At 27.6% G+C, this 20645-nt stretch overlaps 2 protein-coding genes across 2 annotated transcripts; both read left to right on the top strand.

Annotated features, from left to right (window-relative positions):
• LOC109347281 (cinnamoyl-CoA reductase-like SNL6) lies at positions 764-7361 on the top strand. The gene is made up of 5 exons (XM_019587014.1): positions 764-1074; positions 3860-4047; positions 5804-5998; positions 6477-6630; positions 6926-7361. Exons 1-5 carry the CDS (start codon positions 816-818, stop codon positions 7222-7224), a joined length of 1095 nt encoding a protein of 364 aa, XP_019442559.1. The 5' UTR covers positions 764-815; the 3' UTR covers positions 7225-7361.
• Positions 18118-18781, top strand: LOC109347127. Its single transcript, XM_019586852.1, has one exon. It carries the CDS (start codon positions 18176-18178, stop codon positions 18779-18781), a length of 606 nt encoding a protein of 201 aa, XP_019442397.1. The 5' UTR covers positions 18118-18175.

The raw sequence follows: 20645 nt of genomic DNA, 5'->3' as shown, positions 1-20645 counted from the left end.
GTTGCCATATTTAATCATAGAAAAAAACATAAATAAATAAAAGAACGTGCTAATTACTAATTGGTATTCATGATTTTTTGGATTTTACCAAATACAATTGGTGTTGTAAACTAATAAGCTAAAAACACATGCATAGCCACATGTGAGTCTATTATAGGATTATTAATATTTTATTTGGAGAATCAAATGAGACCAATGTGGCTTTAAATATTTGTATAGTTGGTTTATGTATTCATAAAAATTAGTGTTACATAAAAAAATGTTGGTCTGGTATTATAAGGTTCTATCGGATCCTCAAGGTTGAAGATTCGATTCATGTGAACAATATTTGTTGGGAGGATAGTCATGGACCTCGAAATAGACTAGTTCCTTACCAAAAAAGGTGAAAAGATATCATTAATAATACAAAAAAACAACTAATTGATGAAGCAATTTATAAAATAATATAAAAATCCATTTATTTAAATTGACGAGGATAATGGTGTGGCAATATAGATCACCGCCAAGCTGGACTTTGACCCAAATTAATAACTTTCAATATATGACTAGACCTTATGACTAAAATACATTGAGTCATCATCATATATAAATTTCAACCTTTTTTAATCAACACCACCAATTAAAGAATAATATATAACCTTTTCATCTATATCTTCTTTATTGTACTCAAAACCTTTATGCATAATATAAAGTTATAATATACAAGTCATAACCAAATACCCTTTTCATAATATATACTTTTCATTATATATATATATATATAGTTTCATATTCCTAGCTACCACCATCACATATATACTTTGGTCTTTGAAAACATGGGTGTGGTGTGTAATTGGGAGAGCAAGGTGGCGGAGGTGGAGGCGTTTCGACGGAAGACGATGTCGGCTGCCGGCATACAAAGGAGGAAGGAGGATGAGGGACAAAGGAGGAATAACTTATTTGGTTATGATGATGAAGAAGATGAAGGGAATAAGCTTATATGTGTGACTAGTGGTGTCTCATATTTGGGACATGCGTTGGTGAATCAACTTTTGCTAAGGGGTTATTCTGTTAGAATCATAGTTGATAATCAAGGTACTCTTCCTTTGTTTTTTCTTTCTTTCAATCTAATTTTAGTTCTTTGGTTCAATTTTTTTGGAATTGTTCACCTTCACCTCATTGTTATGGTTCTAAATTATGATCGGAATTACGAGTAAGACTCATCTCCAGTAATGGAGAGGGAAGTACTGTGAAATAGTAAACTAAAAATAATATATATTAATATTTGCATCATTTTTATTTAAAGTGATATTATATTTTTACTCTTAAAAGAAAAAAAATTACTTCCATTTCTATTACTTGAGAGAAATCTCACTCCAGAACCACATATAGTACATATTATGTTTGTCGGAATGGTAAATAAAGTTAGTATAATTAATTTGTATTACATATATTTAAAAAAAATTATAAATATTGAATGGTGCATTAATAATGTAAAAAACTTTTGCATAGATTTTCTCAATTAAAATATGGCTGCAATTATGCTTATAAAGAATAGATATTTTCCAAATCTAAATATTGATGTTATAATTATTGTTTTTTCTTTGTTTATTGGTCACGGTTTGGATGGTTTTGAAAAAAATAATATTAATTTTATAATTAATAATGGGTAAATTCAATGTAAGAATAAGAAGCTAGAGCAACGACCAGAGAAACTATGAGATCATGAAGAATATTTTTGAAGACATTCATGACACAATAATTGAAAAGATATTGTATTGTATCTTAATATGAATGTGACTAAGTATTCTATCTTTTACAAGTTAGAACTTAGAAGAAAGAAATATATGATAATATTCACATGAGAGTAAAGTATTCTAAATATTTTATTATTAAAGTTCTACCCTTTTGAAAAAATAATTAAATTCTCAGTTGCAATATGCAAAGTAATTGTGTTATATATAATAACTAATTGTTAAAGAAATTAAATTATTTTTTTGGGTATAAAAAACTACTTATGGCTGGCACTTGACAACTTAATGTTTTTTTTATTGACCCAAAATCCCATCCACATGCAACAAAATACAAAATAATATATTATTTTATTTCAAATTTTTTATTATTGGATTTGACATTTAGTGAACTACTCCTACTTTATTCAAATTTATATTAACTGTTTTCTACTTTGTATACGTAGACATGTTTACAAAAAAACAAATCATGAAAAATAATATATTTATTTTTTGTGATATGTATGTTTAGTTTTTTTTAAACCATTCTTTTTTTCATCCTAAGCATATTCTAATAAATAAGCAATAGAATTCTAAAATAATAAATAATTTCATTTATATAAAAGTATAATGTTATAAGTATTGAATCTCATGTTAATGATAATGGAATATTTATGCATGAATAATATAAATTTTTAATTTTTTAGTGTGAGTACATATATTAATTAATTATATAATTAGGTAAGTAGTGGTTAGAGTATTATTATAATTAGTCCATTAACAAGGTGTTGGTCCAGTATAGTAAGGTCCAACTGAATCTTCAAGGTCGATGGTTTGATTCCTGGGAATGTCATTTATTAGGAGGAGCAACCACGAACTCCGAAAAAAATTAATTCCTTACATAAAAAAGACGAGAAGGTATTCTTGTTAGTACCAAATATTCAATACATATATTAATTAATTATATAATTAGGTAAGTAGTGGTTAGAGTATTATTATAATTAGTCCATTAACAAGGTGTTGGTCCAGTATAGTAAGGTCCAACTGAATCTTCAAGGTCGATGGTTTGATTCCTGGGAATGTCATTTATTAGGAGGAGCAACCACGAACTCCGAAAAAAATTAATTCCTTACATAAAAAAGACGAGAAGGTATTCTTGTTAGTACCAAATATTCAAATATACACTTTTGAATAAGGACTTGGAATATTAAATCTCTGATATTGGATTACTTTAATATATCTAATATCCTATGCCTAAGTAAGCATTTTATGTATGCTCATAAAAATCAAAAGAGTGCTTCCTAGAAGTTAGTTAATTAATTATGATGCTAATATTTTATTACCCTATTTCTACAACACGAAAAGAAAGCTCACATGTAACCAAAACTAAAGTGGCTTCTCTACTTGAGTTTAACCCATTATTCAAAATACACTATTAATCAACTTAGATAATGATTACATATCTAAACACAACAAAAAATAAGTAGAACACTAACCCCTTGTTTTGATGGTATAAGGCTCTGATTCCTGAGAGCGATATTAGGGGTAACCACACACTCTGAAAGAGATTAGTTCTTTATTGAATGATATCCTTTGTAGTAGGGCTGTCAATGAACTGAAACAACTTGATATTCGTTCGAAACTATACTCGTTATTTAGCTCGATAAACTTGACTCATAAATCAAATGAGCTGAACATTGAGCTCATTAAATAAACGAGTCGAACTTGAGTTAGATATAGTTCGACTCGTTAGGTTAATGATTTGGTTATATGTATATATATACTAATTTTTTGTTATGTTTATTGTTATTATATAATTCATTCATTATTTTTTATGCTTATTGTTATTATATATAAACAATGTAATATTTATATATAAACCTTTTCTATTATTTCTAAAAATGAATTAATTATTTGAGTTGTTGAAATTAACTAGGAATTGAGTTCATGAATTTTAATCGAGCCAAACTCGAACTAAAAAAATAACTCGTATCGAAATCGAGTCGAGTTTCGAGCTGAGCAAATCCTTATCGAGCTGAACTCTAGTTTGATTCGGTTCGGTTCGTTTCCAACCCTATTAGTAATGTTGGGAACAAAATAGTTGTCCTCATTCGATTAATATTTATTTATGGTGGTGTCAATTAATACAGAAGATATAGAGAAAGTGAAAGAAATGGAGATGAGTGGTGAAATGAAGAGAAGAAGAAAAAGCAACATAGAAGTAATTATGGTAAAGTTAAGTGATAATGTTCAATGTTTGGAGAAAGCATTCGAAGGTTGTAGTGCTCTTTTTCACACCTCTTCTTTTATTGACCCTGTTGGTCTCTCTGGTTACACTGTGAGTCTCTCTTTCTTCAAATCTTACTTAACATGTTTATGATTATGTTACTAAAGTATAATAATGTTGGAATTTAAATTTATTATAAGTTTTTATGTAATTTTTTATGATTAAGATGTATAAAGGGGGAAATTATATAAGTCTAACATATTTAATCTCTTCTTAATAGGTTCTATTTTGATGTTTAAGGTACAAGAATTAAACATGGACTAAGTAACCTTTAATTTTTCTAAGAGTGGTATCTCTAAGCACATAAACATATATAAAATTTACATCAATTAATTAATTGGTAACCACAATAATCTATTTTAAAATTATAGGCCCCCATATATGCAAGATAAAGAAATAATAATAAAATAATTTACTTTAAAGTCTGACTTGTTAAACTAAATATGTTTTACCAATAAAAAGTTGATCTAGTGGTGTAAGACTACATTAGATCTCCAAGGTCGAGAGTTTGATTCCTATGAGTGATATTTGTTGGGAATGACAACTACGAACTCCGAAAGAGATTAATTTATTATCCAATAATGTGAAGGGGTGCTCTTAATAGTACAAAATAAACTAAATATATTTTTTAAAAAGTTCGAGACCGACTGGTTTATAGAAAAAAGTCCTACCAAATATGTTATAGTTCATGTAATAAACCATCAATAGACAGTCTGATCTGTTTCTACCCGAGCCTCACCCCAATCTCATCCATGTGGAAGGTACAAATTACAATTGATCTGCTATATATTTTTTGTACCCCATGGGGTACCCCTCATTAATAGCTCTTATACTATTATTGATCATTGTCTTGCACAATAAGACATAGTTTGGGCCATACATTGAGAAAGGTAGTAAGATCTCATCACATGTATTTGCATGATCCTCTCTTTAATTGAACCCACATCATCATTTTGTACATCTTATGATGAATATGTAATTAATAGTGATATAGATCACCCGTCTTCATTCATATCCCATTTTCATGTCTTGGTCCAATAAAAAACAACACTTCATTAAAAAAAATTCTAAAAACATAAATAACATATTCACATTACTTGGAGAAATCTTATTAGTTAGGAACGTATGGACACACTCATTTTAAAATAGGTGACCCAGTTGAATTAATAAACCCAAATATATGTACCAAAAAAACAAGAGATATAACAAACCAACAAATAATTAAATCCAAATTCAAATGTTCAATTATTTGCTTTACTTTCAGAACAGAACATGCCTTCCAAAAATCATTGATCTCTATGTTGCATTTCACGTGAGAGAATAGAATAAGATGGATTGTTTTATTATGTTGTTTTCACTTGCTACAATTTTTTTAAGTTGGTTCTATAATTTTTTCCCCTGATTTCAAGTTGTTACAATAAATTATTTTTTAATAATTTTATAGTATAGATAGCTCAATTTTAATAGTAATAGTATAGAGATTTGTTAATATTTTCATTTTGAACTCAATGTTACAAAAATTACATATTTTAGATGAAAATTAAGAGAACTAAAAACCTATCATTGTAATCAAAACAAATAAAATTTCAAGATCAAATTAAACATAAAAAAACAACCAAATTAATAATTTTGTCCACTAAAAATGTTCACATTTGAAATTTCTTGTTCCATGCAATTTTTATTAATTCATAACCTATATCTTTTATTCCACCATGTTCTAATATGTTGATAAAGCACTATTTTAAATTGTAAAAAATGAGTAGTTAGAATATATTATCTTAATCATTTGGTTCTATTTGTAATATAGAAATCAATGGCTGAAATTGAAGTGAGGGTGAGTGAGAATGTAATAGAAGCATGTACAAGAACACCTTCAATAAAAAAATGTGTATTCACATCATCACTATCAGCTTGTATATGGCAAGATATTGCACAATCAAATCTCAACCATGTTATCAACCATAGCTCATGGAGCAATGAGTCACTCTGCATAGACAACAAGGTAAATTTCTACAACAAATGCACCATTTTTATTTCAGTAAAAGTATATTAGATAATTCAATTGTGAGTTAGTATTCCGAAGAAGTTTTACATCGTGTAAAAATGGATGAGTTAAAAAACATATAAGTGAATGGTATCAAACTCACTTATATGTTTCTTTCACTTTAACTCATGTATGAAGATCTCTCATTGTTTTAAACTTCCCGATCCCAACATAAGACAATATAGTAAGTAGTGATAAGTTTTAAATTTTGTTATGAGTGCAATATCTATGCATTGTTAGTGTAAAGATTTATATATAGTTATCATATCATCTGCTATTCATTTGGATTACTTTTTTTTTTTTTTGAAAAACTCAATGATAATTATACATGAATGTGAATGATGCAATGATAGTATATATAACTCATACAGAATTGGCGAATACATTTTTCTCTCTTTTGTTATATGACCCTAAACTTCCCTAAAATATATGGCAGCTATGGTATGCATTAGGCAAAATGAGAGCAGAAAAGAGTGCATGGAGAATAGCTAATGAAAAGGGTTTGAAGCTCACTACCATATGTCCAGCTCTCATTATAGGTCCTCAATTTTGTCATAGAAATCCAACACCAACTATTGCTTATCTCAAAGGTACTATACTAATTCTATGTAACTAATCTTAATCGCCAACAAACAAGACGTTGATCTAGTGGTATAAGGTTTCCCTAGATCCCAGAACGACCAAAAGGTCAAGGGTTCGATTCTTGTGAGCAACACTTGTTGGGCGAGACAGTCATATACTCAAAAAATGATTATTTCCTTACCAAAAGATAAAGGGATACCTTTTATTAGTAAAGAAAAACTTAATTTCGAATTTCTGATGTCATTTTAACCTAATAGTATCTATTTTTTTTTTCTAACTTTTAATATATAAATGCAAATGTAGGTGCAAAAGAAATGTATTATCAAGGTTTGCTAGCAACAATTGATGTAACAAAATTGGCTGAAGCTCATGTGAGTGTATTCAAGGAAATGAATATGAATGCTTATGGAAGATACATTTGCTTTGATCATATAATTGATACCCAAAATGAAGCAGAAAAATTGGCCAATGACATTGATATGCCTAAAGAAAAGATATGTGGGGATACATCAAATAATTATTTGCATAGATTTGTAATGTCAAATGAGAAATTATTTAGACTTATGTCTAGGCCACTTAGGTGTTATAGTGAATATTATTAGATGGAATAATTATATGATTTAATCATAGCCTTAAATGTTTGTTTGTGGCATGTTTGAGATTAGGAGAGAATATAGAATGTGTCATGTTCTACAGTTTAGTAAATAATGGCAGTATTAATTTATAACTTTATTGTTTTTTTTTTATAATTCTGATTAATTTTGCACTAACCAATTTTCTCATAGTAAATAAAATTTGCTAGGTTACTAGAACAATATGCTAAATTTGGGTGACTTAAAACAAAGAATGTTACCAATATCCATTAATTTCTTTTACAAAAATTATCTCACCATATTCTACTAAACAATCATGGTTTATCATCCTTATGTTATAAAATTGGGAGGAAATAGAGGCAAGCATTTTTAGTTAAGTTGGTTATCAATAAAAAGTTTAATATTTATGTACCTCTAATTTTTTATATTGTTAAATCATCTATATTCATTTGTATTACTTTTATTTAAAAGTAAATAATGTATAACACAAATAAGTAATTCTACTCTTCATAACTCATGCTCAACTCTTTATAATAATAAAGATTTTTTTTGTACTACCGAATTATCATTTATCCTATGAATAAAAAACTAATCTCTTTTAGAATATTTGGTTATCAACCCCAAAGAACATAACCCTTAACCTTTCAATTTTCCTCAAAATCTAACCAATTCTTAGAACGTCTTTTTCTTAAGACCAATTCATTACATGTAACCAATTCTTAGAACGTCTTTTTCTTAAGACCAATTCATTACATGTAATAACAAATTTGTTTCATCATTATATCTAATGGAAACAGTTTAATTGATATTATGAAATAGTTAGATATAAAAGATGAAAAGTCCAATTACTGACAGTAACACTTATTGTGAGAGCAACTACATGGTTGAATAATAGCGTATAACTCAGTCCCTTAGATGTTCAATAATAATTGCGATCATATCCGCAAATCATTACAGGTCTGTAGACTCATCACCGTTATATTCACAATTATTCATTCAAATATAAATAACAATAAGCAACATAGGACATAACAATTATTTAAATTCTTAAAGTGAAAATTTAATTAATCAATTTGAAAAATAGTGGCCTCAGAGATCTTGGTGATAAAAATCATCAAATGGGTATTAACCCATCAAGAGTAGCAAATATTTTCTACCATCATTAGCCAAATATTAAATATTCATAATTTAAGAAAAAAAGTACAAAATTAAAAGATGTTAAAAAGTTGCATGACATGTAACAAAAAGGTAAAAGTTACATTAACAAATCGAAGTGTGAATATGATGTTGTCAGAAATAGGCTGTGATCTCATGCATAAATATGTCAATGGGAATCCGAATGAATTTTTATCATCACTCAACATCATAATTAAACACCATAGACACAAAAAGTAACCAAATTTAAATGTGTGACAAAAAACTATAACATAAGTTTAATGTTCATATAACAAAACTACAACATGGGAGTACATAAACTATGTGACAACATTGTCATCAAAGGATCCTATGATGAAAAATAAAGGAGAATAGGAAATTGCAATATTAAGGGAAGACCCTTATAGGGAATTGTTGAAAGAGAATGGTGGTGAGAGGAATATAAATAGAGTGTAAAATCTGTATACACAGTCAAAGATTTATACACATGCACACTATCATCCACCGTTCATTTGGATTACTTGTCAATAATAATTAAACATCAATGGTAGATAATACAATGACAATGTATAAATCAGTGCATATCTTTTTCTCATATAAATAAAAGGGTTAGAAGGGAGAGAGAAGGTACTAGGTATGGTTTCGGCTGCTGAGCTCTTGAGTTTTGTTGAGGGTTTGGTGAAAACTTGAAGAGTTTTTATAACTTTTTGGGTTATGGGCTTTTGGTCTAGACATAAAAATTAATGGGCTTTTTTTGGTCTAGACAGAAAAATTAATGGGCTTTTTTGAGTCAAAAAATCCCAAATCAAAATTGACCAAAATTTGAATGTTACCTAAAGCTATGCCTTTTTTGCACTTAGATGGGCTTTTTGAGAGCCATCTAGACCACCCTTAAGCATGACTAGGTTCAAGCCATATTACTATATGCTAAAATGGTTTAAGTCTATTTTTTATATATATTAAGAATATTCTCTCATTCGATCGGAAATAAACTAATCCATTTTTTGTGTTTAATTGTCTTTTACAACAATTATTATTCTAAAAAATTAAATTTTTGACATTCGATCTAATATGATATTTGGGAATCACTATATCAATATCAAAGTGTATTCAAATATATGTTACCTATCAAAATCCACTCATTTATAGAGTTAATCAAGCTACCCTTTTTGTCAACTCTACTTTGAGAAATTTAGAAGGGGTTACAAAATGATTTTTTATATTAGTTAATAATTTCAGTATTTAAAAAAAATGTGTGGGTCACACATAAATTGTGAGAAAGAATAATGACACAGAGTAAGAAAATGTGTTCCTCAAACTGAATCTACTAATTGCTAATGGAAAGGTATTATGAGCATCAATTGCAATGCAGGATTTATCAAACCTATTTTGGGTAAGTAATTAATCTTTTTTGGGATTTGTAGTTGTTCCTTCCAACAAGTGTTACTATCAGGAATCGAACATTTGATCTTTTAATTATTTTGAAGAACTAGCAAAGTCTTACACTACTAGACCAATGTCTTATTAATTTATTTCACTTTACTCCCAAACACACTACAATTCTAAACCAAAGTCCAAACATCCTTTTTTTTCTTTAAATACAAAATTAATACTTTAAGTAAAGGCTTTGCATCCTAACTTTAAAACCGCCCAAATCCATCTTTTGAATAATAAATAGAAGAAAATAAATCAAATCCCTTATCCTAATCTTCTTTCATATTTATCTTTTTTTCATGGTAGATAGAAAGTTGTATCATTGTCCGAATTTAAACTAAAGTATTGTATACATTTTATGTCTCATAACTTTACTAACTGAATTTAATCTTATAACTATTTTCAATTTCATTGGTTCCTCTCATTGATGTCAGAACAGAAACTTAAATTGTTTGCAAATAACCAAACACCGAGAAAATGCATTAAAAATAAAATGACAATGATATTTATGATTTTTAAATTTATATTGAAGTTACAATTTTAATCTTAAAAAGATATTATAAAATATAATTGTCCTCTCGAGTAATAGTGAAAATTCTTATGAGAACTTTTGCCTCATTTGAGTTACTTTTGGTAACAAGTTTAAAGAAATAAATAAAAGAAAAGCTAATGTGGGTGAACGTGCATTCTGTTTCTCACGTGCCTGAACATTGCTCATTTGTTCACGTGAGGGTGTAAGAAGTAAAAAATGCCTAAGATATGTTATGATTGGATACACATATGCTACCTTATAGTTTGTGTTACTTTATGTATTATGGATTTGTGATTTGTCAGAAAAAATATATTTAAGTTAAAATTTAATTATTAAATATTTTGTCTAATAAATCACAAGTTCATGACAAATGGAATGACACAAACTATGAGACTCAATACTAGTGGAAAAAGAGCATCATTTCTTGAGTGAGACTCCTCTCCTATACTCAAGATGAGATTTTTTTTTTAATTTTAAGAATAAAAATATTTTCTTACTATAAATAAAGTAATAAACTCTTATCTGAAATTGGAAAAGAATCTAAATCTCTTTTTCCCATATGGCCTCTCATTGGGGATAGGTATCATTTGTCTTGAACGGTGCCTTATTCTATATATTAAGCCAATCAGCGTACTGCTTTTTATTACTTTTTGTTTTTAAAAATATTTTTTTATTCTCATGTCAACATGTGATTAATTTAGGACATGAAATGGGGCATGGTTGGGGACAGGTGAACTCGACTCTTAACCCCACTCCCTTCCTTCTCTAATTGGTTAAATATTTTAAATTCAATAACTTTTTTAATTAAGTAGTTTGTGTTTTTACCCATCCTAATAAGTTGCATAAGAGTGACATATTAAGATTTTATCTCCTAATTAAGGAATCAAGAAGAAGATGTAATCTTGTATTTGAAAATTACTAACTTCACTTTGAAATACATTACCTTCATCATTTTCTCATAAAATATTCTCATTTTATAAGTTTTTAACCAAATTTATCACATCATATGTTACATATTTTTCCTGTTAAGTGTAAATAAAACTCATTTAAGGTAAATGTGTTATCAACATTTACCATTATTTTAATATATGAGACAGTTTTTCTACACAGAGTCACATATATACTATTTGAGATTAAAATGTATGCATCCGGAGTATAAAGTTTTTTACACTGCAATATATCATCACCGTTGATTTGTATTACTTTTGTTTAAGAGTCAATGGTAATTAATAAATCAATACTGAATGTTTACTACCAATGTAAAAAACTTTTACACTCTCGGTATATACATATTAAATCATATTATTTTACTGCACTTTAATAATTATAAAATGGGTTGGCTTTGAATTAATAAAGTTTTACAAACTACAATGAAATAAATTATAAAGCATGGAGAGAGGTAGAGAGAGAAAGAGATTCTTCTTATCTTGATAAAATTTGTTACCTAATATCAAATGGGTATTTCTTATATATCAGATCAAGTTTGTGATTTCAGCATCACACAAAAAGATCAATCTAATCATAACAAATTGAAGAGTTTCACTACAAGTTCATACACTAAAGCTAAGAGAAGAAGCCACTCTCATTCTAATTCTTCATTCATTCACTAATGAGGTAAGTATATATATGCACATCTTTTTTATTATTTTCCTTAAATATATTTCTTATTTTTAGCTTCAAAATATGAATATATATAAATGCATGCACCCTTTTTTGTTGTGTTTATTATTTTCAAGTTGAAGTTTGGTTACTGTTCTATTAGACTTTGAAAGTTTATCTTACATTATCATGTATTTGGGATCTCAATCCCTCCCTTTGGTGCATCACATTTGTGTCTATTTTGTAATGGTAGCTCAATGATAATTGATAGGTGACTCATTTGAAAAATGACTATTTGTCTCTGAGGTTATGGGTTCGAGTCGCGGGAGTCTCCCTTTTATGGGTGACACACTTAGTATATTTATGGGTCTGGATAATTGCATGTTACGGTTGTGTTCTCTAATCTTATATAACTATGTGTCTTCCCATAATCTAAACTTTACTTTTAAAAAAAATAAAAAATAAAAGTTTTGGTTTAGGATATAAATCAAGAACCATTGTCATTTTAATTTGGACAATCCTCTCTATAAGCTAAAATATATATACCGAAACTTCTAACTACAAATTAATTAAAGTTATGAACAATATACACAAACAAGTTATTACATTCATGGAAGCTCTACTTTTTTCAAGCCCCCTTTTTTGTAAGTTTGATCATTTGGTGAATAAGTTCTGCTTGTGTCAAGAAAGTTACTAAATGTGCTATCAAAATTAGAAAGTTAAAAATCAACAAGACGCTGGTTTAGTGGTGTAAGATTTCAATGAATCCCCAAAATCGAGAGTTCGATTCCTAAGAACCGCACTTGTTAAAAGGGACAACACGAATATTAAAATAGATTAATTATTTATCCAAAAAAAATAGAAAGTTAAGATATATGTAAATTCTAGTAAATGTAAGAAACAACAAAAACTTATTTGCAATTAAAACCCTTCCTCACTCTCCTAAGAAAATTTATAGATAGGTTTAGCATTTCAGCCATATTAAGGCCACAATTATTAACTAATATCATAATGGGAGTCTTATTAATTTACACATAGAACCTAAGCAAAAATTACTTTACCTATAGAATTAATTAGGAGTGGTAGAAAGTTGGTAAAATCTTGGTTAATGCCACCGCCAATTTAGATCTCACTTCATAGAGTATAGTCCTCTAGAATTGGAGCCAACTTATTATAATAGTCAAAGTATTTGTATTGGTACTTGCATATTTTTCCTTATAATATAATTACACTGAGTACTCTCATATTTAAATTAGTTATTTTTAACACGTTTTATAATAATTGGTGGAAATTAATTTGACCTTAAAAAGAATTTATTTAATCCACATTTAAACTTTTTGTGAATCATTTTTTGTTCTTCAATTTTTAAAAGATCAAATTGGTAAGATCGAAAAACATGAAAGATTGAAATATGTATTTACTCTGGAAATTAATTAATAGCCCATGTGAAAGTATGCATTGTGATATGTGTCACATCTATATTCTATAGTATATTGCTATGATATTATCCTTTTCTTAAACAATAAATATCCAAGCCTCCACTAGCTACTACCATCTAAATCTGACTATTTTGAAAATAAATTTTTTTATCCATTAACCAAATCTATATAAATCTGGAATTTAACTGCAGTGACATTAACTTACATAGTCAATAGATCCATAATATTATAAAATTAAAACTGAGGAAAATGATCACATAAAACTAGAAAATCATATCTTAATCAAAAATCTTAAATTATTAAACTATGGATATATTTGCTTATAGAACTTCTAAATGACTCGAACTTAATAAATGTAGGACTTTAATAAATCATACTTGACTTCAAAAATCTTTCCATCAAATATAAAACCGAACATTAGTATAATTAAACGTAATATTAAACGTGAAGTAATATAAAAAATCTTCTTCATAAACTTGCATTGTTAAACGTGAAGTAATATTAAACGTAATCAAATAATAAAAATTACTATAATAGGAACGATAACTAATTATTATTCTGAAATATGGAGGATTCTAACATATTATTCTATGGTCAAAGTATATGTACATGATTCACCACTAGAATATTTGAATAAATACATGTACATGTTACTCAGATGTGGATCTCTTAAACCCAAGTTAATTAATAATAAAAATAAGTTTAAAAAAGAAGTGGTACTTTGCTTCTTTATTGTAAAATATTATTTGAGTAATTCAAAGGAATCATTTATTTTTAATATAAATAACTCTTACTACACAAATACTAGACCAAAAGTAGTCATTCACTGCTAACATAGAAGCAGAGAAAAGGAATCCACGTGAATGAGCATCTTTTTTCATGTTGGGAAACACAAGTTTTCATAAACTTCACTTTTTTCTAATATTATCTTTTGTTTATTTGTGTGCCTATATATGACTGGAAATTTTTTGCTTAAATAATAGTCATATTTTACTAAGGTATGGTTTTAGTGGGACCTCTTACTTATTATAGGGTGGCAATACAGGCCAGTTTGGCCCTGCCTTGTCCAGCCCAGCTTGTCTTTGGCATGTTAAAATATGGGTTGTTTCCGCTTGATCTTATTACTAAAAAGACTCAAAATGCTAGCTTAACCTATAATTGGTAGGTTGACAAGTTGGCGAGTTGACCCATTTTTTTTCAAAACGCACATTTATAACTAATTCAATCATAATTTCGTAAATAAATAATCATTGTCTCTCATAAATATCTTTTAAAACAAAAAATCACATACCAAAGTATATAATAACATACTGTCTTAGTTTAAAACTTGTAATTCCAAAAAAACAAATCAACATAATCTCAAACTTTTAGACTCCTAGTTCACAATAAAGTTTCTAAAAGAACTCAAATCCTCATCCTAGCATGCTAAAAATGACAATTCAAACAGACTGACCCGTCGGGTCAAGCCCATATTGTTATCCCTAATTATAAGGACTTGGTCTAATATAAAAGTTTAGTATCACTTAAAAGTTTATTATTATTGTTATATTTTTGGTGTAGAATGAAAAGTACTCATTCAGTATAACCAAGAATATCTCTTACTTTATTAATAAATATTATTCCCATGAGTTGAACATTTAATTTGGTACGATACTCAGTTAGTTAAAGTTTATATAAATATTTATATTATATGAAGCAAAAATATAAAATTAAGAAATATACTAAAAAAAATTAAATAGATATAACCTTTAATAAATTAATTATATCATATTTAAAATTTATATTATATATACACATATTTTAAAAAGACTTAAGCCTAAGTCAATTGTCAAATAGGTTAAAAGCATCTTAATTTGCAAGATGATACATTCTCATCCCTAATGGAAGGGATATGTAGTACCCTTCATAGTTTATATCACAATAAAGTGTTGAGTGATGTTTCAAGAGTTTGGAAATTGATGGAATTCTATCTTTTTTCTATCATTTCCGTTCACATTAAAATTCAACTTTGTCATGAATAATCACTTCATATATTTGAATCCTTCTTTCCATTTTATCTCTTTATATATAATATTAAAATAATACATATAATCTGGACTATAAGTAAATGATATTTCAGTTTGGATCAAATCATGATTTTATATAGAATAAAGGGACAATCAATAATAAATGACATATGAGTTTAATATCTATGTACCGTAAAGATTTATAAAAAATCAATGCATCATCCATCCTTCATTTGTCTAACTTTTTTTGAAAAGTTAACGATGATTGAAAATGAATCTGAATAATATAATAAAAATATATAAAACTCTTACATTGTCAATATATATTTTTTATGATGATATATACTAGAAACTTGCATAGTGCACATAGAGAAGGCAATAGGAATTTCAATACAAACCAAAATAGGAATAAATAAGTTATCATCTATTTTGGGAACAAAAACACATTGAATTGAAAGAATTAGGAACCACATTTTTATAACCTTGGCTACCTACTTTGTCTCATACATCTTAGTCATATACAAATTTCAAGGTCACTTTTTTCATTTCAGGTAAAAATATGTTTCACTCTATATATTTTCTATGCACTTTGGTTTTACTACTTTACCCCTCTCACCTACAATAGTAGCTTAATAAAGTTAACAACAAGGTTCAAAGAAATTTACCTTCATTATTTCAACACTTAATTTGGATGGGGACCCTTAACTTTATGTAGGTAAGTAGTGATTAGTGGTTATTTTTGTAGAAATAAGTGGTGAACATATATATATATATACATGAGATGATTCAAGTGAGAACAATTCTTATATAAAAACTGTGAGAATAATAAATTTGGGTTTTACAATCAATCATAGATGGTTAGAATTAAAAGTTAGTTATTGGTCATATGATAGTCATATGCATATATCTTTTGATCTCAACTATTTAAATAAGATCTATGGTTCACATCAATTAGAAATAGCCAAGCTGATAATTAGTAATTCCCCATCTCACACCCACAAAGTAGAAATTAAAGTTATTTAAATCAATTATAGGAATCAAAACTTAAATTTTTAAAGGCTAGCTTAATACTATTATTTGATTTCATAATCAACTATGACTTCATAACTTATATTAATAACATTTTGCATAACATGAAAATACTATAATATCTAAATAAATCTGAATATTAGGTATGTAAGAGTTTAGGTATGAGAGTTACCTATATACCTTCATCATCTATATATAAGCAAATCTCTATTGTAGTTAACTCGTTCTTAACAAAATTAGAATATTTAGTCAAAACTATATATATTTTCCATTAATGGGAGATAATTCTAGGGAAATGGAAATCGACAATAAAACTAGATGTAATTAAGTCTAAATAAATGACATAATCAAAAATTAAAATCACAATTTAGTAAGAAAAAACTCTTATGGACCATCTCATGAACAAAGAACACATCAACCTTATGTAGTAAAAAAATAAAAATAAAAAACATATTCGAAGAAATTACCCAATTAACAGAGGACATTTTTGTTTATTTATTCCTAAATAATTATATTTTTTAATGTAGTTATTCAATAAATCTTAAAATATAATACCAAACTAAATACAATCTACTAAATAAGATAATAATCTCACTATTCCATAACTTTTATTGTTGCGTAGAGAGATCGAGAAAGTATTAAAAATATAATATTTTGATTAAAATAGTGTATTTTGTTTAAAAAAAACATAATTTTTTAAGAGGAATAAAATTAATTAATGATATACATAATTATTGAACGAGTTCAAATAAAATTTGACAAAGTCTTAAAATTGTAAATAAAATCTAAAAAAAGAAAAGGTAAAGAATGGGGAAGGAGGTAATATTTATCCCAGTAAAACTAAGTAACCATAATATAAGGCTTCTCTATTATTCACAATTAGATAAATAGTCAATAGTTACTATTTTATTAAATCTTTTATGTTCACAATTCTGATTAAAATCCAAAAATATACTTCTTATTTATAAAGCAATAGTATTCATTAGGTTAAAAGGAATAAAAATATTATAAATCCAATATTATATATCATTATTTTTCGCACTAATAAGAAATAATCACATCATTAGAAATATTAATTAAACAATAAGACATCAAAATCTTGAATGAAGTGATCATTTCTTATTGGCAATAAAGATAATAGCACATAAAATAATAGTGGTATAAAATATCTCTCTTAATAAAAAAATAAGAACCTTATTTTATGTGTTGTTGAATGGTTGACTGGATTTATTATGACTAATCATTTAAAATAATATTAATATTTATGTATTACTAGTGTAAACATTTATATATGATCAATATTTCATATATCATTAATTTATATTACTTATACTGAAAAATTGATAATGATTATAATGATGTATAATTCACTAATAATATAAATTTTTTACACATTCAAATATAGTCTAGGAAGTCCAACCATAAAGAGAAGTCACCAATCACATTCAAACTTAATTTTTACTTTCACATATTCGTATTTAAAAGTCGGATCTAATCTATAATTATATTTAAAATAAATTACACCATATATTATCAATATGACTCTATCTCTATATATATAAAATATAATATATTTACTATATATCATACTTTATATATATAGAATATACTACGCTATATATCATACTTTATGTATATAAAATATACTATGCTATATATATTGGATATGACTCTATATATAAAGTATATGATAATAGTGATGAAGTTGGTGATCATATAGAATAGCTTTATTCAGGTATTATTCATCAAGAAGAATAAGGAATCACATGATTATGGAGGAGAATAACAACATTTCTCGAGTTTCGTGTAGCGACGATGGACCCACTACTGCTACTACTGCTACTATCACCACCACCACTACTAAGAGTAGCAACAACAACAACAACAAGAAGAGTCGATTCGCGACGACCACGGAAGATGGTGGCGGATTAGATTGTTCGGGAAAGAATTGTAAGTCATGCATAGCATGGTTGATAGCTGATTTTGTAGCACTATGTTGCTGCCCTTGTGCTGTTCTGCATTGTTTTGCATTGGCTTTTGTGAAGGCACCATGGGTTGTTGGGAAAAGGTGTTTGAGGTTAGCCAAAAACAAGAACAAGAACAAGAAGAACAAAAGCAAGGACAAGAAAGTAGTGAAGAAGAAAAGTTGCAAGAGAGGGTATGATTATGACGATCACGACGATGACGACGACGATAACGACGATGATATTGTTCGTAGAAACATGAGAAGGAATTTGAGAGTGGACACAAATGTTGTTGAGGAAATGGACAGTGTCACTATCAATGCTGCCTTTGAAGCTGAGAAGGTTTGGTTGGAGCTTTATCAAATTGGGCATTTAGATTTTGGGAGAGTTTCTTCATCAAATGATTGAAAATGGAAGACTAGTTTTTTTTTCATTTTCATAGAAGGTATGTGTAAAATTTCTTGAGTTTAAGGAAAAATCATATGCATTTTAGGATCATTTTCTATCTCCTTGGGTCTTAGATTCAATTAAAGACCTGTTTTTTTACATTATTGACCTGAGAACTTAGTCAAATTCATTGTTGTTTTGATTGTATAAATGAAATGTTTAGAGCAAATTAACAATAGTTGGATCCAAGTGTTATTTGTATCTATATTTACTATTGTTCTTTCTATAGCTTCTTGTAAATAGTATGCATTTATCTTCACCCTAAAGTGTCAATTTTATATGTTTTTGCATTTTTTTTTCTTTTCTAGTTTTATAGTATTTTCTTCAAGAGTATCATTTCATTCTATAGTAAGTTGATTAATTTCCGGTCACTCACGTGAGAATAATGTATTGCGAGAAATGAAAACATTTAATACGAATCACTAGATCTTGATTTAATAATTAAGATTAAAAGATACATGCACATGACTATCATGTGATCATAAATAACTTTTAATTCTAAAAATCTATAATGAATTATAAGACTCAAATTTATTATTCTCACGATTTTTATATGAGAATTATTCTTATATATTTGATATGGAGAAATGTTACAATATATTGCATTATTGGGGGGCTATATGTTAAAGAAAGATAATAAGGTAGTGTACTAGCACTCTGAATAGGGTATCCCTGTTTTCTAGTACTAGAAATGGTAATTAGTATGTCCTAGATTTAGAGTCAAGGAGGCACTTTTTCAAAGTGATGTACAAAACAGAACAATGTTTGGCCCACGACAAGACAACCCAAAACTCATGTTATATTATTGGGCCATGCTCATTTGTCCTACACTTTTACAAAGCAATAATGTGTTTTTTCAAACCTTTAAAAGGAACAAGTTATGTCCTTGCAACTCTTATACAGTAACAATAGTATGCAAGTTTTTACTTGGTTCAAATCAATTTTTGTACCTTATAAAAAAGTTTAGAGGTGATGGAAAAATCTTACACTAGGTTTGATTTTTACATTTATTTTGTTGCAATGTAGTTTAGAAGATATATAACTTGAGAATATGTAATATGTCTAGAGACAATGTTAGGATTTTTTCGATTGTTAACATATCTTTCATCTTTCGCGTTTTAATAGTTATCGACTTTTGAATAAAATTAATAGACATAAATGATACAGTAATAATATAAGATCTTTTACACATCAATATATCATTTGTCATTCATATTTTAATATTTATTAACTATTGAATGAATGATACATTAATCAATCATGAGAATGAAAAAACATTTACACTATCTTTCCATAAGCTATATTCTCTTTTACATATATTTCTTATATATCATAAAAAATGAACCTGTTTATCTCTACTTAGGGCCTAAATAATTCAATTCTTGATAGCAACATTTGCTGGGAGAGATAATCACGAATCTCAAAAGAGATTAATTCTTTATCCAAAAAAAGGTGAGAAAATATCATTGATAATACAAAAAAATAATAATTCATATCTAGCTGAAGATCACAACATATTATATGTATTTCAAAGTAAGGTTTACCTTCATAAATCTCAAGTTGTCAAATTACAGCATATATATGTATAATTTCAAGTGAGATTGAGTCCAATCTATGTAACCTCAAATCTGAATGGTCTAGGTACTCTAGCATTTTGAACACTACAATGAAGAACCAATGGATTGTGGTCCTAATGCAATCTCCATATAAAAAAAAGTCGGATCAATGCATGAAACTCCCACTTTGTAGGGTCCTAATAGAATCTGCATGAATAGTATGAAAATCATGGACCTCACAATTATATAACATTAAAATCACCAAGTAA

The sequence above is a fragment of the Lupinus angustifolius genome, chromosome LG05 (assembly GCF_001865875.1).
Source record: "Lupinus angustifolius cultivar Tanjil chromosome LG05, LupAngTanjil_v1.0, whole genome shotgun sequence".
In the NCBI taxonomy this organism is placed as follows: domain Eukaryota; kingdom Viridiplantae; phylum Streptophyta; class Magnoliopsida; order Fabales; family Fabaceae; genus Lupinus; species Lupinus angustifolius.
The sequence above is the reverse complement of the archived record's forward strand: the minus strand, read 5'-3'. Positions and strand labels throughout refer to the sequence as shown.